Source organism: Phlebotomus argentipes, unplaced genomic scaffold (genome assembly GCF_947086385.1).
Source record: "Phlebotomus argentipes unplaced genomic scaffold, Phlebotomus argentipes genome assembly contig_5, whole genome shotgun sequence".
Taxonomy (NCBI): Eukaryota; Metazoa; Arthropoda; class Insecta; order Diptera; family Psychodidae; genus Phlebotomus; species Phlebotomus argentipes.
In genome coordinates, this window is record NW_026776165.1 from 6577567 (window position 1) to 6603085 (window position 25519).

The 25519-nt window shown below is 39.5% G+C and overlaps 2 protein-coding genes across 3 annotated transcripts; one reads left to right on the forward strand and one right to left on the reverse strand.

Annotated features, from left to right (window-relative positions):
- Positions 1–1154: 1154 nt before the first annotated feature.
- LOC132255889 (homeobox protein unc-4-like) lies at positions 1155–15932 on the reverse strand. Its single transcript, XM_059752060.1, has 4 exons — positions 15551–15932; positions 4529–4707; positions 3937–4076; positions 1155–3853 (listed from the first exon to the last, which is right to left on the reverse strand). The coding sequence occupies exons 1-4, from the start codon at positions 15930–15932 to the stop codon at positions 3526–3528; spliced, it is 1029 nt and encodes a 342-aa protein (XP_059608043.1). The 3' UTR covers positions 1155–3525.
- Positions 10216–13130, forward strand: LOC132255735 (uncharacterized). 2 transcript variants are annotated; one of them, XM_059751873.1, is made up of 4 exons: positions 10216–10280; positions 10399–10636; positions 11713–11894; positions 11999–13130. In XM_059751873.1, the coding sequence occupies exons 2-4, from the start codon at positions 10446–10448 to the stop codon at positions 12175–12177; spliced, it is 552 nt and encodes a 183-aa protein (XP_059607856.1). In that variant the 5' UTR covers positions 10216–10280; positions 10399–10445; the 3' UTR covers positions 12178–13130. The 2 variants fall into 2 exon arrangements, with proteins under 2 accessions (XP_059607856.1, XP_059607855.1); XM_059751872.1 differs by having other exon boundaries at positions 10236–10636.
- Positions 15933–25519: the final 9587 nt, after the last annotated feature.

Sequence of the window (25519 nt, forward strand, 5' to 3'; positions counted from 1 at the left end):
AGCGAGTGCAACTGAGTGGCTGTGGAGAGATGTTTGAAAAGGTGTTAGTAAATTGGATATTAAATTGGATTATGCATTGAAATTAACACTATGTAGAAATTAATTATTCATCGTTTATTTATTTGCTTCTCTCCGCTTCTTTCATTTACACATTTTCCATTTTTTAACACACACACACACACCATCGCACCTCCTTTTTGCCACCTCTCCTCCTTACCTGGGTGTGCATGCACGGGGATACTTTGCTCTTTTCTCTGCGCGATGGTAATTATATTTGAATGTGTCTGCCAGGGAGGAAAAATCGAAACTGCCGTGTAGGCTTCTAAAGAGGCGGAATTGGTGGCATGAGAGAATGAATGCCGCGGAGCTCTGGGCTTTTGATGGCGCGTGAAAGAGCAAGATTGAAAAGTGAGGACTCAATTTAGAAAATGTGGATTTCAATTATTTCGTATTAATAAATTTACAACGTGCATTAACGATGCCGTGGCGTGGCTGTGCTGCACATTTTCAATTTATGCGTGCAGCTCCAGTTTAGAATTAATCACAGCGATTTAGTTCTGCTTGAACTTACCAGCACTTTTTCTCCTCCACCTCAATATATATACCTTCTCTTGTACCATTTAACACTGCGGTGCCTTTTGTGGGCACTCCACGGTGTTTTCGTCTCTCAATCTGATCTCCTTTACATCTCAACATGCTATCGAAATAATGTGTGAAGAAATATATCAATGATGGGGCGCGAACAGTGTTGAGGTGGTAAAGAAAAAAAAAGAAAGAGAAAACGAGGGACAAAAAGCCGGGGTGATGAGGCATTTATGAGAATTTAACACCTCTTCGAGAAACTGCTGGAGAGAAATTTTTCTATTATCCATCGCTGGCCAGGGGCTCAGCCATCGCCTTTAATCAAGATGTTTGGCACAGAGAGAATTTCTCCTTGTGGCCCAACACGCTCCTTAATCATTCCCGAAGCACCGCGGCCAAAGGAATCCAAATCAATGACTCAACGACAACGCCGATGGGTTAGTAGCCCCATAAAGATTCTCATAATCGTGTGGAATTCCTTCGATTTTGACTCAATAAAGTGAATTTAGTGTGGCAATTAATTTCTGAATAAATATGTATATTATTTATAATATTCTCTTCTTCTCTCTCACTTTTTCACCTCTCATTCTGTTCCTTTTTTTTGGCAATTTACATATAAATATGTGTTCCTTCCATTGTGTCACAAATGATGTTCTTAACACAATCTTCATCATATTTATCTGCTTATATCGTCTTCTGTGGTGTGTCTCAGCTTCTTACAACTCTCTTATCCTCTGTTCTTCCTCACAAAATTATCTTATTGACTTTATGATATGACATTTTTCACATTTTTCTTCATCTGACCTCTTCGTGTAGGCTTTTTTCATTCTCTTCCCTTTTCATCTATATCGAAAATATATGTGGAGAATGTAAATTATTTATTAATGAAGTCAAAAAATTTATTCAAGGCTCTAAATTTATTAGGATGAAATCAATTGGTGGTTTTCTTCGCCTCTGGACAGGCATTTTATCATGTTATTACGTTGTTAGGAATGGAAATGAATAGGAATTCCAATAACATGGTTCAGATCAGTGAAATAGGCACAGATATTGAATGAAAATATGTAATTTTACCCATGATTCTAACCAAAAATGATGAATTTGAAGTTCCGTTTGAATTGTTGACAAAAAATGGCATTATTCCGCTGATCTGTAATGAATAAATTTGTCCGAAATTGGAAAAATTGAGAGAAACTCTCATTTTCCTCTAGAGTTTTTTCTCATCAAGAGAGGATAATAAATATTGGAAATAGAACAATATTTTATTCCCACTGCAATTACACTGGGTGGCACTGCACATGTTAAAACAGAAAAAAAGGATTCAATATCGTGCTTCGGTGATTGAGCAAAAATATAGAACCAGGAAAGTAATTTGCAGAGCCGCGAAGCTTTTTCATAGACCGCAGTCACATTTTTCTCTCAATTTTCTCTCTCTCTTCCGTATTTCAGACACAAACTGCCTCTTTTTTCTCGGTAATTTTGGAAAAAATATTCTATGTACAGTTCACTCTTTGATATACTTTTTCCATTCGCTATTTACATATAAATGTCTTTTCAAATTTATCTACTTTGCCAATGCGGTCTTAATACTTTTACCACCTACATGTGTTCTTCTAATTCTATGTTTTTATCCCTTTTATACACACACTGGTTGCATAATTTCGTTCTGTTGCAAGTACAAAGTAACAATTTGTAGAATGTCTTTTTCCAAAAAACAAATAAAAATACAATATATATAAATTAGGAAATTGAATTTATCAGCAGCGCACAATTTTCACGAAGAATGTCTCTAATATTGCACATTTCCGCCTTATTCATATCGCCAAAAATACAATTTTTCACCTTCTGTATGTCCAAATAAACATGACGAAACTGTTTTTTTTCTTTGCACTCTCCTGAAAAAGAATGCCGGCGGATAAGAGTTCTTAAATAAATGCAGTGCAAGTCACTGGAAATATATTGCGTTTGAAATTGAAAATAAAATTCAAAATCATCTCTTCTTAAAACCCTATGTATTGCTATACAGTTAATTTATACATTAACCCTCTAAGAATATTCCATTTTATCTCACTAACATGATGCCTTACTAGTCATGCTGTATGATAGTGATAATTGATATTTTCACTAAAATAGTCTATTATGCATTATTTAATAACACATACAATTTCAGCGTTGATGTGATTGGAAGAATCATTCGTTCGGTATTCATATATTTTCTCATTATGCGTTTCTTCTTCTATTTACCAAGTCGTTGTCTTCAGTTCTCATGGTACTATTTGACTAATAAATGGTTTTGCCGCGAATTGAGCAAACAGTTCACTGGGCTTCTACTGTGATCACCTTTTTCTTTCTGACGATGGCAAGAATTGTACGTCATCCTAAAGTCAAGCTGTACATCTGAGAGATGTTCTATGGCACGGAATTCTGCGACTGAGTGTCACCTTAATTATGATACACCTTGTTATCATTTTAGGATGAATAAATAATAGAACATTATCAGAATGCATACGTATTTTTAGGACTTTACACAATTACGAGGAATATCTCAAAATAAATTGAGGTATACGCTGTAAAATGCTCAATGATAAGTGTGTTTGTCATGCGCCTGGGCGGAGCGTCTAAGTGGGCGGAGCCAACATTGTCACGTCGTTGGAGAACATCACCTAATCGCGCCCCTCTTCTGTCAGCGAAACACCGATCATTAAGCATTACAGTGCAATTTTGATTTCCTCTCGACGTTCATGGCAATCATTCCCCGTACTATTATATTTCATTATCATTCAATTTATGGTCATATATTAATTATAAAATATATATATAAACGTTCATCACTATGTAGCGCACGAAATGAGGAATTGTCTATGCGATCTCTTGCAGTCAAAGGGGAGATAGTTAAGTGGAAAACGACTGGTGGAATGTTGGGTGTCCGCAGACTTACGGGTCTCATGTGTTGTTGTAGAGTAGGGACTCTATACTAAAGGGATTGGGCCGGATGGTCAGCTTAGGCGTGGACTCGTCACCATCGTCGCCAAGGCATTCCTCACTACTCGGGCGTCGCGTGATGGAACAATCTTCGGGCTCATCGCTGGAATCGCCGCCGCCAACAACGTCAATCGGTGTGTCATCGTCATCGATCTCCGAGTCCGAGTTCACTCGGTGCTGTGACAAGTACTCAGCCTTCAGGGTCTCCAGGTCCACCGTGATGCCCTTGGAGCGCAGCTTCCGCGCCTGGCGCTCCAGCGCTTTGGCCAACTTCTTTCGCCGTCGCGCTCTGTTTGCGGGGGCAGATTTGAGGGATCTGGTCAGTTGGCCAGGGTGAAAATCTCTCATCTATCAACTGTCAAAGCTACGTACCTCTCTTTGGCGCGCAGCTCACTCGGTGGGATGGGCTCGCCGGAGCAGGATTGCGGGTGGGCGTTGTGCGCAGGCCTCCCAGGACCCTTCTTCGTGTGCTCCTTTTTCCGCCACTTGGCCCGTCTGTTCTGGAACCACACCTGCAGACAGACATTGCGATCAGGCAGTATTCTAAGCGCCTTCCAACAGTTATTCTAACTCTTTCAAAACGCTCAAAAGAAGTGTTTTTACTAGTTTCATAGCAATTTCGAGCTACAAAATGGCTCAGAATTTTACTAAATCCGCATAACTAAGCAGAAGAATTTGAAGCTTGTCGTCGTGAAAGGGTTAAGCTTTGAATTATGCGAAATCTTGTTCCTCCTCGAGCCAAAAAGCGTACGGTTCATATTAATTCAGTAGAAATTATTGAAATTTTATATTCCTGTGCCCACAACTCTTGTTAACATTACTGCACTTCCGCAAATTAATTCACGCCAGAGGTCAATAAAGGGGCGATAAAGGGCATTATTTATTGTCATGTACTGCCCGCAGTGTCGCATGGAGAATTTATCATTGGCGGCACAGTGGCGAGTGATTGATTCGCGATACTCACAGCCACGCGGCTCTCCTTGAGGTCCAGCCTCATCGCCAGGGCCTCGCGCATGAAGACGTCGGGATAGTGACTGGCCGAGAAGGCGCGCTCCAGCTCTTCCAGCTGCCAAGAGTTGAAGTTGGTTCTCGAGCGTCGCCTCTTGGACGCACTGCTCTCATCGTCACCGTCCACGGCGGAGCCTGCAAAGATTAGGAAATGTCGTGGTTATTTATTGGTGGCGGAATTTGGAGATAATGTAATTAATCGCGCTCTAATGGCGCGCTGTCAGCACAACATAATCATCTCAGCATATGGAGGAGAGATAATTGAAGTGTTTTGCGATAAGTTTTTCCTCATTTTCTCTGTCATTGTAATGCTATTGAATGGTTTGGCGTGCACATAAAAAGTGCACCCATGTATAATGTAGTAATGATTTGTGACTGAGTGTTTATTGAGGCACTCACCAATTATCTGCTTACATACAAATTGTTTTAAAAGCACGCGTACATTATGTATGCTTGCGCGTCTCGTTTCAATGAATATTTGATAAATTTCTGTTAATTAACGATAAAATTGATTGGGTTGACAATTTGTGATAATGTGCCAATCGATTATTGGGATGAAATATACTGGGCTTTTTTTCCAACCATTTCAAAAGGGCCTCAAACACTTTTGTCCACGCCATATCAAGGAGAGTGTCAGTTATTTAATTTATGGCTCCATTAGGAGAACTCGATGTTTCAATTTTTCCCAATTTGTTTGTCAGTGATTATTGTCGGGAAAATAACGCTGCGGGATGTCAAGTGCTGTTGTGCCGATCAAAAGGCAAATTGGCCCCTTTCCTCTCTCTCTCTCGCCCCTGCCAATGGGGCAGATTTCACCCTCAAGCCGTGTAATCTCCATTGTAATGTTTGCTTACTTAACGAACATTTGAACCACTCAGACATGCGGAGTGTCTCAGGAGGGTCGCGCTGATGTGACACCAAATCCCTCTCGCAGGCTCTCACTTAAGTTTGCCCATCCATCGCGCGGTGGTGAGTTAATCCGCCAGAAATGCGCAAATATCGTATTAAGAGCCAAACACTAGACACGTGCCCTTAATCGAACTGGTAAATAACCCAATTGTCACGTGGCTGGCAAGTGGCATCTTCACCCTGTCTTCCCCGCATCGCACATGGGCAAGGACGAGGCGAAGTGAGGCAGAGATTAGTTTTGCATTAACTGGAAAATAAAAAGGTCTAATTTGCAGATAATAAAATCTGATAAAAGGAGGCGTAACGTTTGCATTGGGAAACTCATTCTTCCATTTGCACACCGCCAGTCAGTGGCGAGCGAGGGGGAATTAGTGTAAAATTAGCATAATCCCTGAGATATGGTGGCTTCGTAGTTGTGTGAAAATACTGTTTTGTCATTCCAAAACCCGTGAAATTGTATTCAGAATCATTGGTTGCGATAAGAAATTTACTGGCTTTTTCAATTTGACATGATTTGTGTGCCATCCTTGACTGTGACGAATTACTTCAATACGTTTTTTTTTTTGCATTGTTTGCACATGAAGAAGACACAAATGAACGATAACTTTATATATTAATTGTATATAGAACACTTTTGTGACACTTTAAATATCATATCCTGAAGATTTTGACCATTGTGACGATTTAAATGCAAATTTCAGATCAATTTGGTGTCAGAATTATTGTCCTCTTATACTGCGAAGCAGCTAATCAACTCATTAGAAACGTGATAACATTATAAATTGGAACAGATTTGCCATCAAGATGGTAGAAGATCTTTTTTTAATTTATCTACGAATATTATTCGACTATTGAATTCGCATTTTTATTTAAATTGTCTTCTAAACCCTATTAAGAACTTTCTCATAAAGATATTTCAATCCACACTAAGAAACACTTCTTTGTTAACATAGTATCACAAAGATATGTCAGCTAAATATTTCCCAGGATTTTCCTCTGATATTATTTAATTAGCGAATAATTATTCTTGAAGTAGTGTCACTGCGAAATTTCTTCAAGGTTTGCAAATTACGCTTTTTATCTTAAGTGAAATTAAGTGACATTTCTTGAAGAATAAAAATTGCCCTCTAGTTTGAACATTGCAGACATGCAAAAAATATGCTGATGGTGTGAATGTAATCATCGTTTCGCATTGAAATAGCATAGCTTCGAGCCGTCGGTAACATCTGACTTTAAGATAAATGAAACACTTAAAATATATTCATACAATGCATGGCTTTTGTACTTCTTGAAAATATTCCCAGTGAAATTAAGCATAGTTAATGCTTTCTTCACGTGTGCTGGTATTCTCTTCTCAGAGCGATTGAGGCACTTTAGTGGCAAATACATTCGTGTCCTCCACCCGCAAAAAAAGGCCATGGGATCCATTTCAGGAGGGCGAATGTGTGGCAAATGAAGACGAAAAAGTAATAATGGCGCAGGGCAGGTGTTGCTGAATTTTGCGCTATAAAGAAATTAAATAGTCATTAAATACCAAATAAAGTTGCAGAGGCCAGAAAAAGGCTAAAGTGTGTGCACAGTGTGGTAATTGGCTGTGTGAGAAGGAATTCCTTTTCATTCTAATCACAAATAATTAAGTGTTCGTTTTCCTCTTTCGCACTTTCCCGCGCAGTTAATGTGCATGCAAAAGTGAGTGGATGACAGCCAGTGAATTGATTATTAATCTCTTAATAATATTCCATCCTGAGCCTCTCATTCCGCACTGTGTGAACTTTCTGGTGCGGCCTCCGAGCATCACCATATTTGCTCTTTGGGTGGTGATTTTGGGTAAACTTTCTCCTGTTAACAAGCCTTGTAAATAAATGTTTGGGCCTGTGTTCTCCCCGAAGACAACAGTATGGACACCCATTAAATTGAGTAAATTAATTGTGATATATTTTGGCAAATGTTGCGTGGCATTGTCTCTGAATCATCGTGGGAGATGGCAAACAGTCACCCTTTCGCCCGTGTCTGTGCAGAATCTTAATTTACCCGAATTTAAATAATTAATTTCCACCAAGAGATGGAATCAGGACCGGGCGCTTCAACATTGTGTGACATGTGATTATAACTCCTCTCCTCTATATTGCGGCCCGCACTCGAGGTGTGGGTTTACGCATGGGAGAAGAGGGCGAGATTCCACGCACTTGAGCGATAGGGTAGGAAATCAAAGTTGAAATGCCTCCCCCAGCCGGCGGTGGTTTTGTACCAAACAGCGCGGTTACAGCCAGCAATTCCCGTCATCCTCGACGGCGGCAGCTCTCACCGTCTCCGGGGACCCATAAATCTCCACAAAGAAGCAAACTGGGGTTTGATTCGCTCGCATTCAACTGACTCCCGAATAAATGGCCATCCACTCTGTCACAATATGAATTTATGCCCACCCATATGTTTATTTGTGATACAAGTGCGCTCTGAGGATTCATCATTCTTCACTCGCACTTGCCAAATTGTGCTGCATTGCCAATTGTCGCTGGTGGAAAAGTGACCAGCATAATAGAATTACACATGTTACTGTCAATATTCCAGGGCGATTGCAGCACGCAATGCTGAGATTGAGATGTCCATCACTTCTTCAAGAGCCTTTTTTGGCACAACATTGCAAAATTCACGAATAACAGCTCCAGAGAAATATTGCGATTTAATTAGAAATTCTGCAATAATTCACCCCAGAATTGATTGACTTGAATTATAGCTAGTTTCAAGCCTTATAAGATATTTATCCTAGTGAGAAATATGCTATTATTCCCAATTTTTGCACACTTGCAGAAGAAGGAAGTGTTTATCTACATTATCTTATCAATTCACGGTAGTTTTTAATTGCTTAATTGAATAAAATTCCCACCTTTCATTGCGCTTTGTAGCTAAATTATGACAATTTCAACCACTCAATCTACTATCTTTCTCACATCTATTTTTATCAATGATAAAAAGGACAAATTTAAACTTGTGTGCACTACAATTGAGTAGTCTTTGGAGACACATTTCCTTCGTTGTTCTATTTTTATTAGCATAAGTGTAATTTTTCAACAAATCGACGTTGACAAATCAATTATGTAAATTTATTTGCAATGTAAATTTAATCATTTTGAATTGAATGACAAATTGGGCTCATTTAGCTACTTAGAAAATGTCTTCTAATGTCAATTTGCTGCTATAAGAAATGTGACAAATCAATTTCAAAATGTCTGTAAATTCTGACAAAAGACTTTTATGCAAAATTGCTTAATATGTGGAACATCATGTAATGTGACACACGAAACATTTCGTGCTACTGTGACAATTTTCTTTACCTCCAGCTGGGCATTTTCAGGGCAAAATGATTGCCGAGAGCAATAAGAGCTCTCAACAATCACTTTAATTCTGTAATAAATCAAATGAATTTGGCCCCACTTTTGGCCGAATTGTGTGTGATAAGTAAATAAAATATTTGTCCACTCAGTTGAGAATTGTTAAGTTAATTTGGCTCAGGCGCAGAGAGACACTATTGATTTTTCAATTGTCCCCTTCTGGGCTATCTCGCCATTTGGTCCCCTGAAAGGAGGGCCAAATTGCATGTTTTGAGCATATGATTTTTGTGTTAACCTGTATTCATCGAAGCCCTTCACTTTAGCCCTACTTGTCCACAAATCCCAAAAGCCACATGAAAAATGTATTGAGGGAAAGTCCTTCTGTACTACCATGAAATTCCTCTTCAGTGTGACTATAATTTACTTGCAAACAGAACTTTCCAGCACATTGTCTATCATCACTACTGGGTTGGAAGTTTGTGCATACATATATTGATCAATGTAATAGTGTCAAAGCATATCTTGTCGGGATTGAAATTCACTCCAAGAGCAAAAATGTGAGAAGAAAGACGAGGAAAGGCGCAAGATAAAAACGATATGTTTACACAAAATTCTCTCCGGAGACTAACAGACACACAAGAGTGTAAGTTTTCTGTGTGTTTTCTGTGTTCTTTTCATCCGTGAAAAAGGCACAGTGCTTAACACATGGTAATTTTATTCCCAAGTTACACCATGAATCGGAGAAAAGATTGAGATGCAGACGACTTTCAATGTGCCATTCGGCACATTTATGACTGTCGAAGTTAAGGAAAATCTGCAGCCAAGGGGAGGTTAATAGATCTCAATCTGTACACCACTCTTTATCATTTCAATCTCAATTTCTATGCAGAAACCTAATCTAATAATTAATCAAGCTGTGTCTATTGAGAAATTGAGTCTATAAAAATTTACGTTTCTTGGTGATCAAATAGTATTTTTGAGGTTATGTTTAATTTCAGCACAAATTAATGTGTATTTTTTCTTCAGTTTCCAAAATCGCGATTTTTACAGAGTGAAAATAAACAATTTTGATCGATAGGTGAAAATAATGTCGACTTTAGAGCAGAAATTAATGTTTCTTGTGACTAAATATGTGTAAATTTATTTACATAACCTAGAAAACAAACTAAAAAAGCATTGTAATTACGCTAGCTATCAATAAAAATAGATATTGATTTTCTTTCTGAAGTCCAGAGATTATTTACACTCTTCCATGAAGCGTTGTACACCATTTCTAACCATAATTCCTTCCCCTTGTCTCGAGCACACATATTCAATAAGACCAACACTTGTAAATTATGTTCTAAGTGGTTGAGTGAATGTTTATCAAAGCGTCTCTGCAGAGAGAACACAGATTCCTCTTCCTCGAGCAGTTCGACTCGGCAATTCAGTGAGCCAAACACATCACAGTGTATTGTTGGGAATCTCTGGGTAATTTTTGACCGCGGGAAGAGCATAATAATAGTGCTGATCTCCCCTGGCATTAGCATTGCAAATAGAAATATCAATTCACAAATTGGTCTTGCCATACATTAAGTACAATTTGCAGACGGAGGACGATATTGGCGCGGTGTGCAGAGCCAAGGAGGCACCAAAATGATTCACTTCACACGATGTAACAAGCGCAAATTGATACTGTACGGAATTGTTTTCCTCGTCGTTTACGCGATCTTTTCATCAAGCTACAACGAGCATCGCTCCGAGACGACCATCGCCAATGCGAAGCCCGAGAAAGTTTGGGAATTTGTGGCCGATTTCAGCAAAATGAAGTTGCTCAATCCAACCATGTGAGTATAAACATGACTTTTCCGCCCCGCGCATTGTTCAATTTTGTACAACTACTAGGCGCTCGCCATACACATTATTATCTAAAACAATATAAGGAGATCTTATGCGAAAGGAAACTGGCAAATCACTATGATTAACTATATGGCCCGATAGGAGACTCTCACATATGCGTAATTCTCAGAAAATTGTTTATGAATGAGTGCGGAGAAAAAAGAACACAGGCAAAGGCAACACAAGCAAAGTGTTAGACAGTTACAGAATGTACTCAAGCGATTTACCAGACGACCAATCTCAATTAAAGCGTTTAAGGTGGTACGTGAAGTGAATTTAATTAATTTTTATGCTAATACACTGATTGCACGGGTATCCTAATGAGAACAAGTCTCTAAACATCACATTTGAGAATTAGCAATATGCAATTTCTATTGAGAGACATGAATTAGGAAGTTTTTTTTCTTATGGAACAGTTTAAAATTGAAAAAAAATTGAAGCGTGAGATCAACTGATGTAAGTGGCAGTTACATTTTGAATCAGAACATGTAAACAAGCTTTTTGCAATGCATGAAAATCCGCAAAAATTATGTGAAAATTGAAAATTGCGAACAAACATGTTGCACAAATTGAGGAGGGAAACTTTTATTGCTCCAAAAACGACTACATTCATGTAAATTCTGCTTTCCACTGTTCTTCTTGTTCAAATTTATGTAACTGCGGCTTATTGAAGGCGATCGCTAATGTGTTTTTAACACTTGTCTTGTTCTATTTGCTGAGAAATTCCCTTAGACTGATATAACAACATGCAGAAATTCATTTATATTCTAGGTTTAGAGATTAGAAAATGCTTGTTCAGCCCAAATTTATGAAAGTAAATGAAATTTCACGATCTCTTCATGTCTCACAGATGCATAAATCTTTAAAATATATCACAACATTTTGTTCTGTTCATAAAATTTGCCCTTAAATTCTTCGTGAACTGTGCTGAAACTTGTCTCTTGTTCCCTCTTTGCAGTCTCTAAGTGAAAATCTATGAATAAATGTAAATTTATGGCCTTCCTGGGCGACTCTTTCCGCACAGATTGGACTTCTACATCACCTCTGACACTGGCAATGCGGATCACTGGCGATATTCCGTGACGTACACGGAGAAATTGGCTCACTGGCCGCACTGGCTGAACAGCGCCGAGGCCGAAGTCAGCGTCCGGCGGCTGAGTGTGGACTCCAGCCACAGGACGTGCTTCTTCTACGGACTCTACTGCCGTAAGTGAAGTCGCAAGTGACTTGCGTTGCCAGCAATTAATTGTAATCTAATTTGTGTGCGCCGCTTCCGTGCCGACTTCGCCGGGCCACGCCAATTATCCCAGTGAGGGCGGAGGGTGGCTTCGCGTTTGCGGCCAGCCCCGGCGGCGGAACTCACGTGGTGGAGACCGTGCGGTATCAGTGCCCACCGTTCCTGGGCAGATTCTGCCGTGCCGAGGTGCAATTTCAGCGCAACGCCATTATGAACAACTTATCTTATCAATTCAATCGTCATTTATTGTAAAAGTAAAATGTGGAAATAGCTGAATTTCAATTACATTTAATTTCAAACTGGCGGAGCCATGCTCACACACACACGAGCATTTTGTGTGTGGAATCAAAACAAATTGTTTTAAATGAGGCTCAGCAGTCGAAAAAGGCGAAAGAACGCGAGAGGGAATGAGTTAATTAAAATAATTCGTGATTACAGCATTTTCTTTATTGTGGACTATGACAGCAATTGTGTTATGCTATAATATTGCTAATTTAATTTGTTAATGAGATAAAATTTTCCATTAAAACACTTTGCCGACAAGAGAAATTCTAGTTGGAGACTCGAAGCCGCCTCTCTCATGAGGTCATTTGTTATGCTAATTAAGAGGCATACAAGCTGAAGAGATGGAAAAAGGAACGACAGACAAATATGATAAATGCGTTTTATTGAACTCTTTCCACCCCGCAAATGCGTATTAGAAGCGGGAATCAATCAACAATTCTGACTACTTTATCATATTAATATTGGTCGGTGCCTTTTTGATTTATGCGAATGAGACTTCTTTTTTTCCGTTCACTAGACGTCGAGAGAGAGAGGAATGAACAAAATCCTATTGAAAAAATGCCAATTAATTTTCTCTGCGAGCAATTTTACAATATATTTCTCGTGAGCTTTTATTTGTGGCACACAACGTCCCTATTTGGCATGCATATAATCTACTGGGTTTAAGTGAGGGGCGTTCTAAGAAACAATATGCTCTTTTTATGCTAATTTTTATGCATGACGTTTTATTCGCTGAATATTGGGTCAGCATACATGACTTTTTGATGCCTCACTGCAAGCCAATTGGAAAGCACTACAGGCGATGATTCAAATTATTCCATATTTTTTCTCCCCCAAACATGTTTAAATGGAACCATTTTGTAGGATGGAAAAGCAATTTATGGTTTGTAATGCATTGTAAAAGTGAAACAATAAAATTGAAAGATTCATGAAATAATTTGTGTTTTGGTTATTTACAGACTCAATTTTAAAGTGCAAGCAGAAAAATAGCAATAATAGAAAAAAATATGCCAAGTTTAACACTAATCTGTCTAATTTTAAAACAATTTAGTTCGATTTTCATATATCTTATACTAAATTTATATATAACATTGATGGAAAATGAAACCAAAATACACCACAAAATTCCTAAAGTTTTGCCTCTTTTATGTAGGAATCGTTTGCATAAAAAAGTCTAGAGAAGTTTTTGCAAAATTGTCTTAATACATTTCACTATTATTAGTGAGTGACTAATTATATTTTACGACAAATCATAGAAGGTTATATACTTTAAATAGCTGTTGACAACAATTGTATCAGTCCAATCATTATGAAATCCAGTAAAGTTTAACGTGTTTAATATTGTAATTTTGTCATTTCACAGCAAATCCCGGACACAGTTTTCCCCACTTTCCTTTCATGGCATTTCTCTCTAGCAATTATACTATGTTCTCGTAAGCATTTACATTAGACAAATTACGTGAAATTCCACTTTAAGAGTTTGTCTTCTCAATCGATTGTTCCTCCTCAATTGTTGCGTAGAGAGATTGAGGATTTTTCCGCACAAAGTGACTAATATGAGAGGCTCGTTATTCTTCAATCAAGGCAGCAAACGAACACCGCGCCGAATGGCATAAGCACAAGGAATGGAGCTAAGCATATTTACACTGAGGCGGAGCAATGCTATCACGCGATTTTCCCTTTCCATCCACCAACACACACAGATTTCCTGCAGCCTTTGCTCGGCCTTTTCGCCGTGCAGAGAATGGGAAGCGGGAGATCATTTACCTGTAGGTGTTGGAGTCGTCAGCTCGGGCATTTTATTAAATACAATTAGATCACAACATGAAAACAGGGAGGTGCTTAATTATTTTCTTTTTCGGAGTCTAATCGACAATGACGCCTTTCGGACTCCAAGCTGTGCATTATGTGGGCTCTCGTCAGTGTTTTATTTCACGGCGCAGTGTGCAGAATTGGCGTCCAAATTGCTAATATATGCATAAGAATATCGGCACGGCGGAATGTATTAAAGAATTCATGCGCCTCGGCTACCCCCAAAGTGTCGAGTAAACACAAAACTTTGTTAAAAGATACACTCATCGAAAGTTATTACACCCACGGGAATGCAGCACAAGATGCCATCACTTCCCGATTCATCGTCGCGTGAGCCGGGAAGCAGGGCGAAAAGAAGACGAGTGAATCCCTCCAGCATCCCTCATCCGGAGTCACACCCAGAAGCCACTTAAGCGTCGGGAGGTGATGAAAAAATTCGGCAACATTTGAGGAAAACACATTCCCCTCGTGCATCCCTCAATGGGCACAGGGAACAAAAGGAATTGGAATAAACGAGGGGAAAATCCGTATAACATAGTTATTTACCACAAATGTTACAAATCTGATTTAAAATGAAATAATAATGTGTGTAATAAAATGAAAATGATGAGGTTCAATACCCTCCTCATTGACTGCCAGTGTTGCGAGATGAGGGAATTACTCGAGGGGTGGCTAGTAATCAATTCTTTCCCGCTGCTCACTTCTCTGGCCTTTCCCCAATACCGAGCAGCACCTTAAGCAATTTTCCGCCCCAAATACTGTGCAGGAACATAAGGAATAATTTTGCCACAAGTCCCAACGAACCAGGAGACCCTCGGGAAATTCCGTGATAACTCCAATGAGGATGAACCATTTGCGCCACCACAAAGTGAATCTTTTCCATTACGTATTTTTGCAGTTTCACCACAAATTGTTTTTTGCAATATTTCTCAAATTATGCATAACCAATATACGTATATGACATACTCTTGCTCTCAATTGAAAAAAGGCAGGATTAGAACATTCTAGAATATAATTCATAACCCTTTAACAATATCCGAAAGAATTGAAACAAATAATTTCTAAATTTAAATATTTCCCCTTCAAAAATACAATAGTTTAGCTAAATACTAAGGGACAAACGTGTCCAATTCGGCCATAAAGGGTTAAAAAGTGTTATATTTTGGAAAATTATCCAAAGTTTTTTCTTTATTTATTACAAATATGGTAGAATAAGACTCAATTTTTGCTGTTTGTTTGTTCCTTTTTGGGTGCTTTGCTTTTAAATATTTCAATTCTTCGTTCAAACAAACATCAAGAACTGTAGGAAAAAACAGATTTCGTATCAAACTTTTCACAGAAAACACACAGAAATCAAATCTTATCCAGATATACAAAGATAAACTTGTGAATGAGACTTTTTTCAAATTTTTATGAAAGAAACATTTCTTAGATTATCCTGTTGATGGTATTTCTTCTGAAATATTGGAACACCAACCAAACTACTTATTGACTGTGACTTTAGGCAGGAAGGAAGCGTGGAACTTACCCTTGTCTTCATTGGAATCCTCGCTGGGCGGCCCGGGCATTGTGCGCGTCAGCGTCAGGCCGCTGGGATGGTTGATGCCATTCATGGTGGCCAGGCCGCCGCCGCCGCCTCCGCTGCCCAGGGTGGCGGCCAGGCCTGCGGCCGATGGTCCGCTGCTGCCCGAGCCGCCGCCGCCCGAGGTGGGTCCGAAGCGCGGCCGGTTGAGGAAGGGGCCGCCGAACATGCTGGGCACGCCGAATTGCAGGAACGGCGCCCACGGCGGAACCCTGGCACGCGGCGCCAGCTGGGCCGCCGCGGCCGCGTACAACTGCAGCGCCGACGGCTGCAGCCCTCCTGCGCCCCCTTGCAGGCTCGGCAGCAAGTTCTGATGCTCCAACACCATCTTCGCTTGGGAGAGTCTCACCCAGTCCAGTTGTGCATGCAACGATTGCGACTATCACTAAAGCATGGGTGCGAGTCTGTCACCTCACATTATCCCCTATGTCGCACTGGCAATGTCCTGAAATTATCACTGGCTCTGTAGGCAATCTCGCAACTCAACAGGAAGAATCATAATTTTCTGGAGAACATGGAGAATGCCCCTCTTATCCCAAACGCAAAATGTGTAAATCCTTCAAATTGTCGCCTAATGGGAAAATATAAAACAGAAATATGTGAAAGCCCGGGCCAAGGAAAATGGGGGAAAATCCATTGAGACGCACATACATAGCAAGCATACATGTTGGCATTATATTTCCTCTTTTTTATAAGACTTTTATATGAAACAAAATGTCTTTCTTTGCTGTCGACACAAGTCGATAATCCTACGGAGTAATCTAGGCTTTAGGTCAAAAAGTGGCCCGTAATCGCTGTCCAGGGAATACACATTCTCTGGCCATTTCTTATCGTCGATTGTTGGGAAATTATTTGTTGTCTCGGGGAAAAAGCGACAGGCCAAGTTGAGCATCAAGGAGATGACTGAAGCGTGTGTTTTTGCCGCAGTTCAGAAATGGGATCATCGGGCACTGTCAGTGATTATGTATGTTTATGAAATTTAATTTAATATTCCGTTCTATTAATTAATTTATACTTTGCTAGTTTTAGTAAACACCACCAACGGAAGATTAGATTCGTGTGTGATTACTGGCGAAACTGGATTTAGTGCTTGCGCATTAATTAAATCAACACTGGCTTTATCCCACTAAAAAAGAGTGTAAAGTCGAGTTTCTCAAAAGGTTACTCGCAGATAATTTATGACCAAAATCTTGTCAGTGATTTCGTGTTTGAGCAGGAAATGCCTGCGCTGTGAACACAATGAGGCCTTAATCAGTCCAAACTGAAGCAAGGCATGTAAAATTGATAATTGGAGAGACACAATTCCATTAATCCTCCAATTAAATGTCATACATTCAATAAAAGGAAAAATTCTCTGCACGAGAATAAAAAGATTCTCGAGCCAATGGCAATGATATTACACTAAATACTTTGTTTTTCAATTTGCATTTCCAATTAGCAAGTATGTTTATCTAATTAAAACATCTCAAGTTTATAGATTATTCCGATATTTCAGTGATTTTCTGTCTAGAAAATTTTATAAAAACGCTTTTCGCAACGACTTTGAGTCAAATTCTTTAACTCTTCGTGAAAAATTCCATCAAAGTATTCATTGTTATTTTCTTTTAAATACAGGAAATGAAAAATTATAATTTTTCTCGTCGCTATGGGGTTAATTTTATATCTCTTACGCACTTTTATTTTTAAAAATAGGTTTTTTTCCTATTTTTAATCATTCTTCCATTATTTCTGTGATTTAACATATATTTACCAATATTTTCGATAGAGAAAAATTCATTTTTCTTGTCTTAACCATCAAATCTTGATAGAATTTTCAGTTAAAATATTTTTGGGTAATTTTTATAGAAAAAAAACATTAAATTTCATCCGAATTGATTTCAAATATAACTAAATTACCCAAATTTGTTTAATTGAGAATCGAATATTTTTCTTTCTGCAAATGAATTTTTATCAACGCAAAAATTTGTGAATATTTTCCGATGAAATTTTGTGAGAATTTTCTCCTGATCATTTTTAAATGTGCGGCCAAAATCAGCATGATTCCTGCCTGAATGCCGTGAGATTCCAATGTCCGTCGGACTGTTTTATGTTTCACGGCCAGCAAATATAGAATATTAATCATACCAAATGGAATCTGAATATTTTCCGTTGTATTCCACATATTTCTTCATTAATTTTGATAGCGACAAACACTTTTCAAAATTTATCTCTCTCTTAATTAGCGATATTTGAATTAATATCAATAGAATTGACTGCGAGAAAATTAAATTCGTGGTGAATAAGCGAATGTCGAGATGAATAATTCAAATGGATCGCACAAAATTCTACATAGAATTTCCGTGGGTGGAAAAGTCGAGCCGGCGGAAAGGCATTTCTTCGCCCCCTTCTTTTGACTTTACACATCACATCTCAGCCATTCTCAACATCCTCCAGAAAATTTATAATTCAGCACGCCATGTTTTATTAATTAATCATTTTTCGGTGAAATGATTAATTATGTCTTATCGCACTTCTTTCCATCCACTTACATTTTTCTCTCCCCTACAAATTTTCTTTTTTTTTTTAATCTAATATCCTCTCTTCTCACGCCTTCTTTCGCAGGTATATTTTTATATCCATTGTTGGCGAACGATGATATTTCACTGTGTCACTGAATGAGCGCGAGAAGAAGTCAATTTGTACGCACTTTTCTGAGGATGCGAACTTTCTCGCCAATGTTCATAAATCGCCACTAATTGCAGTGAATCATCGGCAAATTGCACATGAGAAAATCGCGACACACGACATTTAAATGCATTTTATCGCGCGCAAAAGTCCGAGTGTGAATAAATAATTGTGCATTGCTGGCGTGTCAATTGATTCTTCTTCCATTTAATTAATATTAATTTGCCACTAATCTATGATTGTTGATTGAAATCGCGCTATGGGAAAATTACAGAGTGTGTGCAAATGCTGGAAATATGCGCGACTGCGGCACTATGTATGTATATAGCACGCTCAGTTGGTGAAAAGATCGCGGCGGCGGTTACGAGAATCACATTGAATATTCACAGAGAACTGAAACGAACTGTTATATTCAATCTGCCTGAAAATATCGCTTGCCGGCTGTTAATCGTTCGGTGTGGCGAAAGGGGCCGGGGCGGCGCGCGGGGCGCAATTATCAATAAAATAGAGGCGTGCCCTCCGCAGAGTCCGGAGACCACTGACTGCCAGTACGAAATGGCTGCGTTGTGTGAGTTCGGCATCGGCGCAGATTGGGCCTGGTGCCGCCTCTCGCGGGCTGCGATTGGTGGCGACTCGCTTCTCACTTGCCGGCAACACGACCATTGATTAAATTTGATTAAAAATCAATCTCCCCAGACCTGCGATTGAATTAAAGCTGTTTGCAATAGTTATAATATTACATGGTTAAGAAGAAACCTCTAATGCGTTGTTCGCTTCTCTCCCTCTCGCTCGCGCGCCGCCACGTATGATAAGGATAACCGCAGGCCGCGGAAGAGTGCGCTCTCGGGCCGCGTCTCGCACGCAGCCCAAATCGACATTATCCAATTTCTGATGATGATTCCGAATTAATTCCACCTCATATTGTGATTCTCTCATTATTGATTTATCCGCGATTGGCGCGCGAGAGGAGGCGAAGTGGGAAATAAAAGAAAAGTGACCATAAAGCATTGCCATATTCGCTTTCTGTGCGCTAACGATGTGAAATTTTATCAAATACCATCACACACACACTCTTCCTCCATCTCTTCCCAATCTATTTTTTACGCCCCGCGTGATACGCCTTGCGGATCAAAAGGCCACTCAAATTAGTTTCATATTTTAATGCCAATAAAAACCGATGCCCAATTTTAATTCGCACAAAAAAAAACTTTGATGTCCAATTTTATTAACTCACGCCTAAGTAGCACTGCGACAGGTGTCTTGTAAACCAAGAAAATATGATAGTTTATTGGGCAAGCCAACAGGGTGACTGCTGTGTGCATACAAGCTGAACTGTTTTTATGAAAATTGGTTCTTTTGGAAACAAAAATCCCAACAAGAGAGAAAATTCTTGTAATTTATGTCTAGAAATTCCATAGCTGAATCTGCCCGTTGCCGATGGTGTAAAATTTTCTCCAATAAACAGTGGTGCCAATAAAAATAACACTTCCCAACGCATTATACCTATTAACATTAAATTGGAAGTACTCTTATTTCGAATTATATTCTTACTTATGCTTTAAAATATATAATTATTTTGAAGTTCTTTTTTGAAATATTTATATAAGAAGTGTTTTATGTTTGGAGATAGGGCAGCATTGTGCAACGGGGCAGCATTGTTTAGACGATTAATCTCATATATTAAATAATTTTAAGCGGCTGTTTGTGGCTAGTGATGATAGAACACCCTAAAATCTAACTTTTAGTAAAAAAAACAATACTTGAAACTAGCGTTCTTACTAGATAAACATTAAATACAATGGTGCCCCGGTGCGCAATGCTGCCCCACCGCCTTCTATGATAGTGACTAGTTAGAGCGTCTAAAAACTTATAAGACTTAGATTTGGCGTTAAACCACGAGTTAAATCGGAGATCAGCGACATAATGGAATCTGTAGCTCAATATAGATCAGATTCAGCTTCACTATTCTAGTTTTTGCACATTTTTTAGTTGTTTCAATTACGAATAATGCAAGTATTATACAAAAATGGGTTTTCCTCTTTTATCATTGTCTCTAATATGCAAAAGACCTCAGATTTACCGTTAAGCGCAATGTCACGAGATCTTGAACGCAGTGAAGATGAAAAGCACTTAATTAAAACCTCCTGCCATAATTTATTTTTTCTGTAATAAAGCACCCAAGCATAAGAATTTCGTTTTCTTCTTTATGGACTTGTTTCCCTCTCGACATCCCCAATTTGTGTGGGTGTTTGCGGCGCACAAAATGACTCGCAGGGCAAAATTAAAAGAGAAGTGCGCGTGAGGCGGCAGAACCCCGTTAATAGTCTCCGCCAACCCACCCAAAAACAGCCCGAGCAGTAAAGCTGGTGGTGCGACCCCACCGAAAATTCACCCTGCAATACAATTTCGGGTGATTTCTGGAAAATATCTTTCTATTATGGGGCGAAATCATGGCCCCTTCATGTCCCATATTGATTTTTGAAGATGATGGAAAAGTTGTTCAATTTGCGCGCCCACAACACTGGGAAATTTTTTCCTCACACACAGATTTCTCTCTCTCTCTCCACCCGCCCGCCAAAAGCCGCCCCCGTGATTGCCTCTCGCGCCCTCCCTTTCGCACATTTCATTACACTCGGTGGGCAATATCGTCCCTCTTTGTTGTGACTGTGCGAGTGGAGGGAAAAGTGGAAAATCCCTCGCGCAAGTTTTATTGTGAGATACTTAAAGAAATATTTTGCTGAATCGTCTGTGACACCTCCCTCATGGAAAATGTTGTGGTATCAGCCCGGATGGAAAATACAGGGACAGTTCGTATCATGAATACAAATGAATTGTAAATGTATTTATTTATGGAAAGCCATGTAAGTGCGATTTGCAAGCTCAGCACAAAGTATTCCGGCAGCATCAGTGCGGTGTGTGGAAAAAGGGAAACGAGAGGGACCTCAATTGGGGCTTTTTCTGCAGCCAAGGATCGCATTTTTGATGTGGCGGTGAAAAGTTGCCAATTACATTTGAGTGAAACTTCGGGACGCGCCATAGAAGAGCAAAAAAAAAGGGAATGGAAATCTTACTTAATATCTCTTCATTTCGCACGTACTTGGCAAATTTTATACTAGAGCCTTGCGCTGCAATTTCAAACTTTATATATTTGATAGGAAGTCGAGCATTTTGCGGTGAAAGTTTGGGGCTTTTTTACTGCGTCGCATTGTCAAGACTTTGCCATCTTCTCTGAGATACTATGGCAAACGTTGTTAATATGCAATCGCAGTACATGAAAAATAGGAGAGAGTGGGGCAGATTTCACCAGCAAAATTCTCTTCTCGTCAGGCAGGGAAAATAAACTACACAATCATAAACGTTTCTGAGACAAAATTAAATCATATCTAAAGCTTTACGGCCTTAATTCCTTTTCACACCCCGCCCTCCCCTGACTTGACTTGTCTTTCCGCACATTCTTTCGAAACCCACCCAAATATGCCACTTAATCCCATTCACAGCATTATTCTTGATCTCAGACGCCGAAAACCATCAACTCGATATCCCACATTTGATTGAGTTGATTCAAAAAGTTAATGATAATCTTCATAAATTCTATTCACCCCCCAGAAAACCCCTTAATGTTGCGCTATTTTTTCCTGCCTCTTGTATTTATCAATGCCCGCAACCCTCTTAATATTAATAAATCTCCCGGCTGGCAATACGCAATCTTCGCACCGAAATCAGCGAAACAAATTAGGGCAAAACACAATTGTCACGGCACATTGAGATTTAATAGAAAAATCTGTCACAATTTATACAATCTATTCACGAGGCGCACCAACGAAATTTCAACCCCCTTCGAAAATTGCTCTAGTGGACGAAATAATATTCACAATCGAGATACTGTGCGCTATAGTCAAGTCATATGTCTCCATATATTTGTGTGCTAAGCTCATAAAGCAATACATTGGAGAGATTTATCTATTATTATTAATGGATTATCTGATTTTGAAGAAATTGGAATATGCTGCCAATGCGAGGGTGTCTCGAATTTATGAAGGGGGTTTCGCTCATCAGGCCAAAGAGGGGTCGATCCTGAGGAATGACACTGTGACATGTCGATGGAAGATTTGCTTCAGCCGCGCAAATTTGGCCAAAATTCAAAAATAAGCGATTTTTCAATTTTTTCTTAGCAAAAATATGAACAGATTGTTTCAATAATTGCAGAACATTTCACTGCGGTCATGCATAATTGAATTGCCACAGCGAAAGATGCGGAAAAATGGGGTGAAATTCTATACAGATTCAAGTGGAAAATTGTAATAAATCCAATATAATTTATTGCCTTTTGTCTCCTAAACATGTGGAAATATCACAACCCTTCATTTCCATAATCAATAATCAAGTGTTTTCGGTGATTTTCTGATCTTCCATGGAATACTTTGAATTACTTTTCAGTATATTAGAAGAATTTTAACACGGAAAAACTACTGAACTTCAAATTTTAGATTAAAGTTCAATGTTTTTAAAGTTTACAAGGGCCGAAAATTAGATGCGCAATCGGATTTGCCATATGAAATCCCAGAAAAATACGGCACAAAAGAATAATATGAGTCTCTTTAATGTGATTTGGGAGTTTTCTAAGCTAATTATTATGATGCACTTGAGTTTAATTAATTTACAAAGTTTCACTCTCTAGAATTATGCCATTATAGAGTTCATAAATAAAGTAATAATGAGCATATTTAAGGGGTTGTTGCAGACATCTTCGTGCATTTACGACGTGTTAAATGAAAATGAGCTGAAGAATGCCTTTTGACATGACATACAAGCAAGTGAGACGCAAAAAAGCGAGAAGCAGCGAATATTTTGCATGGCGCAAAGTGCGATTGTGTGGACTACATAAGCAGAAGATCCACCTGGAATTGAAAGTGTTCCGAGTGGTATTTAATAACGCCAAGGAATGGTGAAACACGTTAAGCAGCCGTAATCCCATCTCATTTGCCGGGGTGTGTGATGAAATTTCTCTGAAGACTCCTACATTTGCCCAATCGATGGCGCAAGACATAAATGAGGCCCCGGCGGAGGCACACATCTCAGGGTCCTGGCAATTTCTTCCCCCATTCTGTCAGCAATGTATCTTGCTTAGACTTGCGGGGTTGAAATACAAAATATGGCGAAAGGTCTCCCTCTCTCCCCGCCTACCACTGTGCCATCGCACAGAAGGAGCCAATTTATCTTCCTCCTCTTCCTTAAATATCAGTGCGGATTCCCGCAAACATCCCCGTAATTACATTGACTCTTTCATTCGTTTAAAAATGTCAGTATAACACACTGTGACTCGCTCCGCATGCACATTCACGGCATGGCGAGCACTGCGATGGGGATTACTGGAATGACGAGGAAGGGAGCGATGCTGTATCTCTCCACCAGTCTCACGGACGCAGAAAATGGGCTGCGCGCAGTGGCGTAGCAGAAGACTTTCCCGAAATTACCTCCCAATTTCTCAATTCGCAATTCGTTTGTCTGTCAAGAGGAAAATTCATTTCGATAATCATAAAAAATATCAAAATTTTAGGCAAATAATTATTCTACGTCTGTCTGTGGATATTCGTATGACAATCCTTTATGTTCCATCAAACTTTCGTACATTTGTCCGCATAACAAAGCGGTCACAGAGCAGCCAAATTGACTGTCATTTGTTTGTCTTACGACAAAAGACGACTAAATTTCCCTTGAATAAAACATATGTACACAGTAGTGCCAAGTACAATGGAATGTCTGCTAAATTTCCATTAGTATGTCATAAGTTTTGTCCACTAAATTTCACATGACTCGTATTGTGTAAAAGTACTGCACAATAAACTACTTTCCGTCTATCTCATTCTTCTGTATTTCGTAATTCTATGACAGTATTATAGACAGTTCGAAGAATTATCCTATAAAATTCAGACAGATATTTAAAAACCACTAGTTTAGCGATGGAAATAATTACTAAAGCTTACAGAAAAGTGTCTGAAAAGATCGTGAAATAATTTTTGACACAAAAATGATAAAATTGAGTGATACAAAAATAAAAAATCTAAGATAAAAAGTTTTGATTTGCAGCCTTCACTGCGCTACTGAGTGTAAGCTTTCGTGGTTTGAAGAGTGCAACTCTACATATCAGTCTGCTGAGGCGAGGACCCTGCCTAGGCCATGAGCCAAACGCATTGGACAGAGACAAGCATAGACTCGTCAAACATTCTTATATGATTCTTTTTTTTTGGCTCTCAAATTCCATCATCATTGCCAGAAATCGGACTGTTGGCGCGACAGAGACGTCGTCTGTGCGCCACTTCGCTCTGTCCTGCGCTGCGTCTTGTGGCTGTCTCGCTCGCGCCGCCACTTGGAGCGCCGCCAGTGTGCTCAGGGGCTCCTGAGGAACTCCATCCACTTGAGGGTGCGACGAGGGGCGCGCGTATGAGCCATTTAGGGTGCCATGGCAACCACCAGAGATAAGGCATTTTATTGGAGAATATTCAATTTTGGGGTGACAATGTATAGTGTGGGGGTGCCTCGATGCTGAACGATGCTTCCATTAGATTTATTTCCAGCATTTCTCCCCGAGAACAGGCTGCCAGGGGGTGGCGGCGGGCGCCCCGTTTTTAAAAGAACCAGCAGCCGTGCAGCGCAGATAGCAGGACGGGTGTTTCGTTGCCATTGATTATGGCGCAATCATATAACAATAACAAATTGCCCAAAATTGGAAATTATACTGTATTTTCCCCCCACTCTGGCGATGGAGAGTGTAGAAAATGCCCTCAAATGGCATCGCATTAATTCCACCCTCAGCGAAAATACTGCACTTTGCCAGCAGAAAATATTCCATTTTCGCCGAATTTCACACCCCAAAACATTTAAACCCCACCGCAAGAGTCGTGATTCTTCCGCTTCAGCGGGAGAGAGAGAAAATTATATGCTAAAAATGGTACAAATCTGCTTGATGGATGGGAAAGTACGAGCGATGGGAATTGATTGCATATTTTTGATCTTTGATGCTCTCTCTTCCATCACTCCGTGCCTCTCCTTTCCACTCAACTGAGAAATTACCCCAAGTTCGCACGACTCCCCGAGGACTCGCCCCAAATCTCGCAGGCTTCACTCCCAAGGCAAAAGGATTGAAATGTGACGCAAAAGCTAAGACACGTGGTGTGAATAGGTCAATTGCTGAGATATGCCAGCATGTCAAATGTCTTCGGAACTTCTTTTCCAAAATGCGTGATAGAAATC

Excerpts from the sequence above, each read along its gene's own strand:
- LOC132255735 (XM_059751873.1), top strand. The coding sequence starts at position 10,446 with ATGATTCACTTCACACGATGTAACAAGCGCAAATTGATACTGTACGGA. Across the intron at positions 10,637-11,712 it reads AAGTTGCTCAATCCAACCAT|ATTGGACTTCTACATCACCT; the intron begins GTGAGTATAAAC and ends CTTTCCGCACAG. Across the intron at positions 11,895-11,998 it reads CTTCTACGGACTCTACTGCC|TGAGGGCGGAGGGTGGCTTC; the intron begins GTAAGTGAAGTC and ends CAATTATCCCAG.
- LOC132255889 (XM_059752060.1), bottom strand. The coding sequence starts at position 15,932 with ATGGTGTTGGAGCATCAGAACTTGCTGCCGAGCCTGCAAGGGGGCGCA. Across the intron at positions 4,708-15,550 it reads GGATTCCAATGAAGACAAGG|GCTCCGCCGTGGACGGTGAC; the intron begins GTAAGTTCCACG and ends TAATCTTTGCAG. Across the intron at positions 4,077-4,528 it reads TCAAGGAGAGCCGCGTGGCT|GTGTGGTTCCAGAACAGACG; the intron begins GTGAGTATCGCG and ends GTCTGTCTGCAG.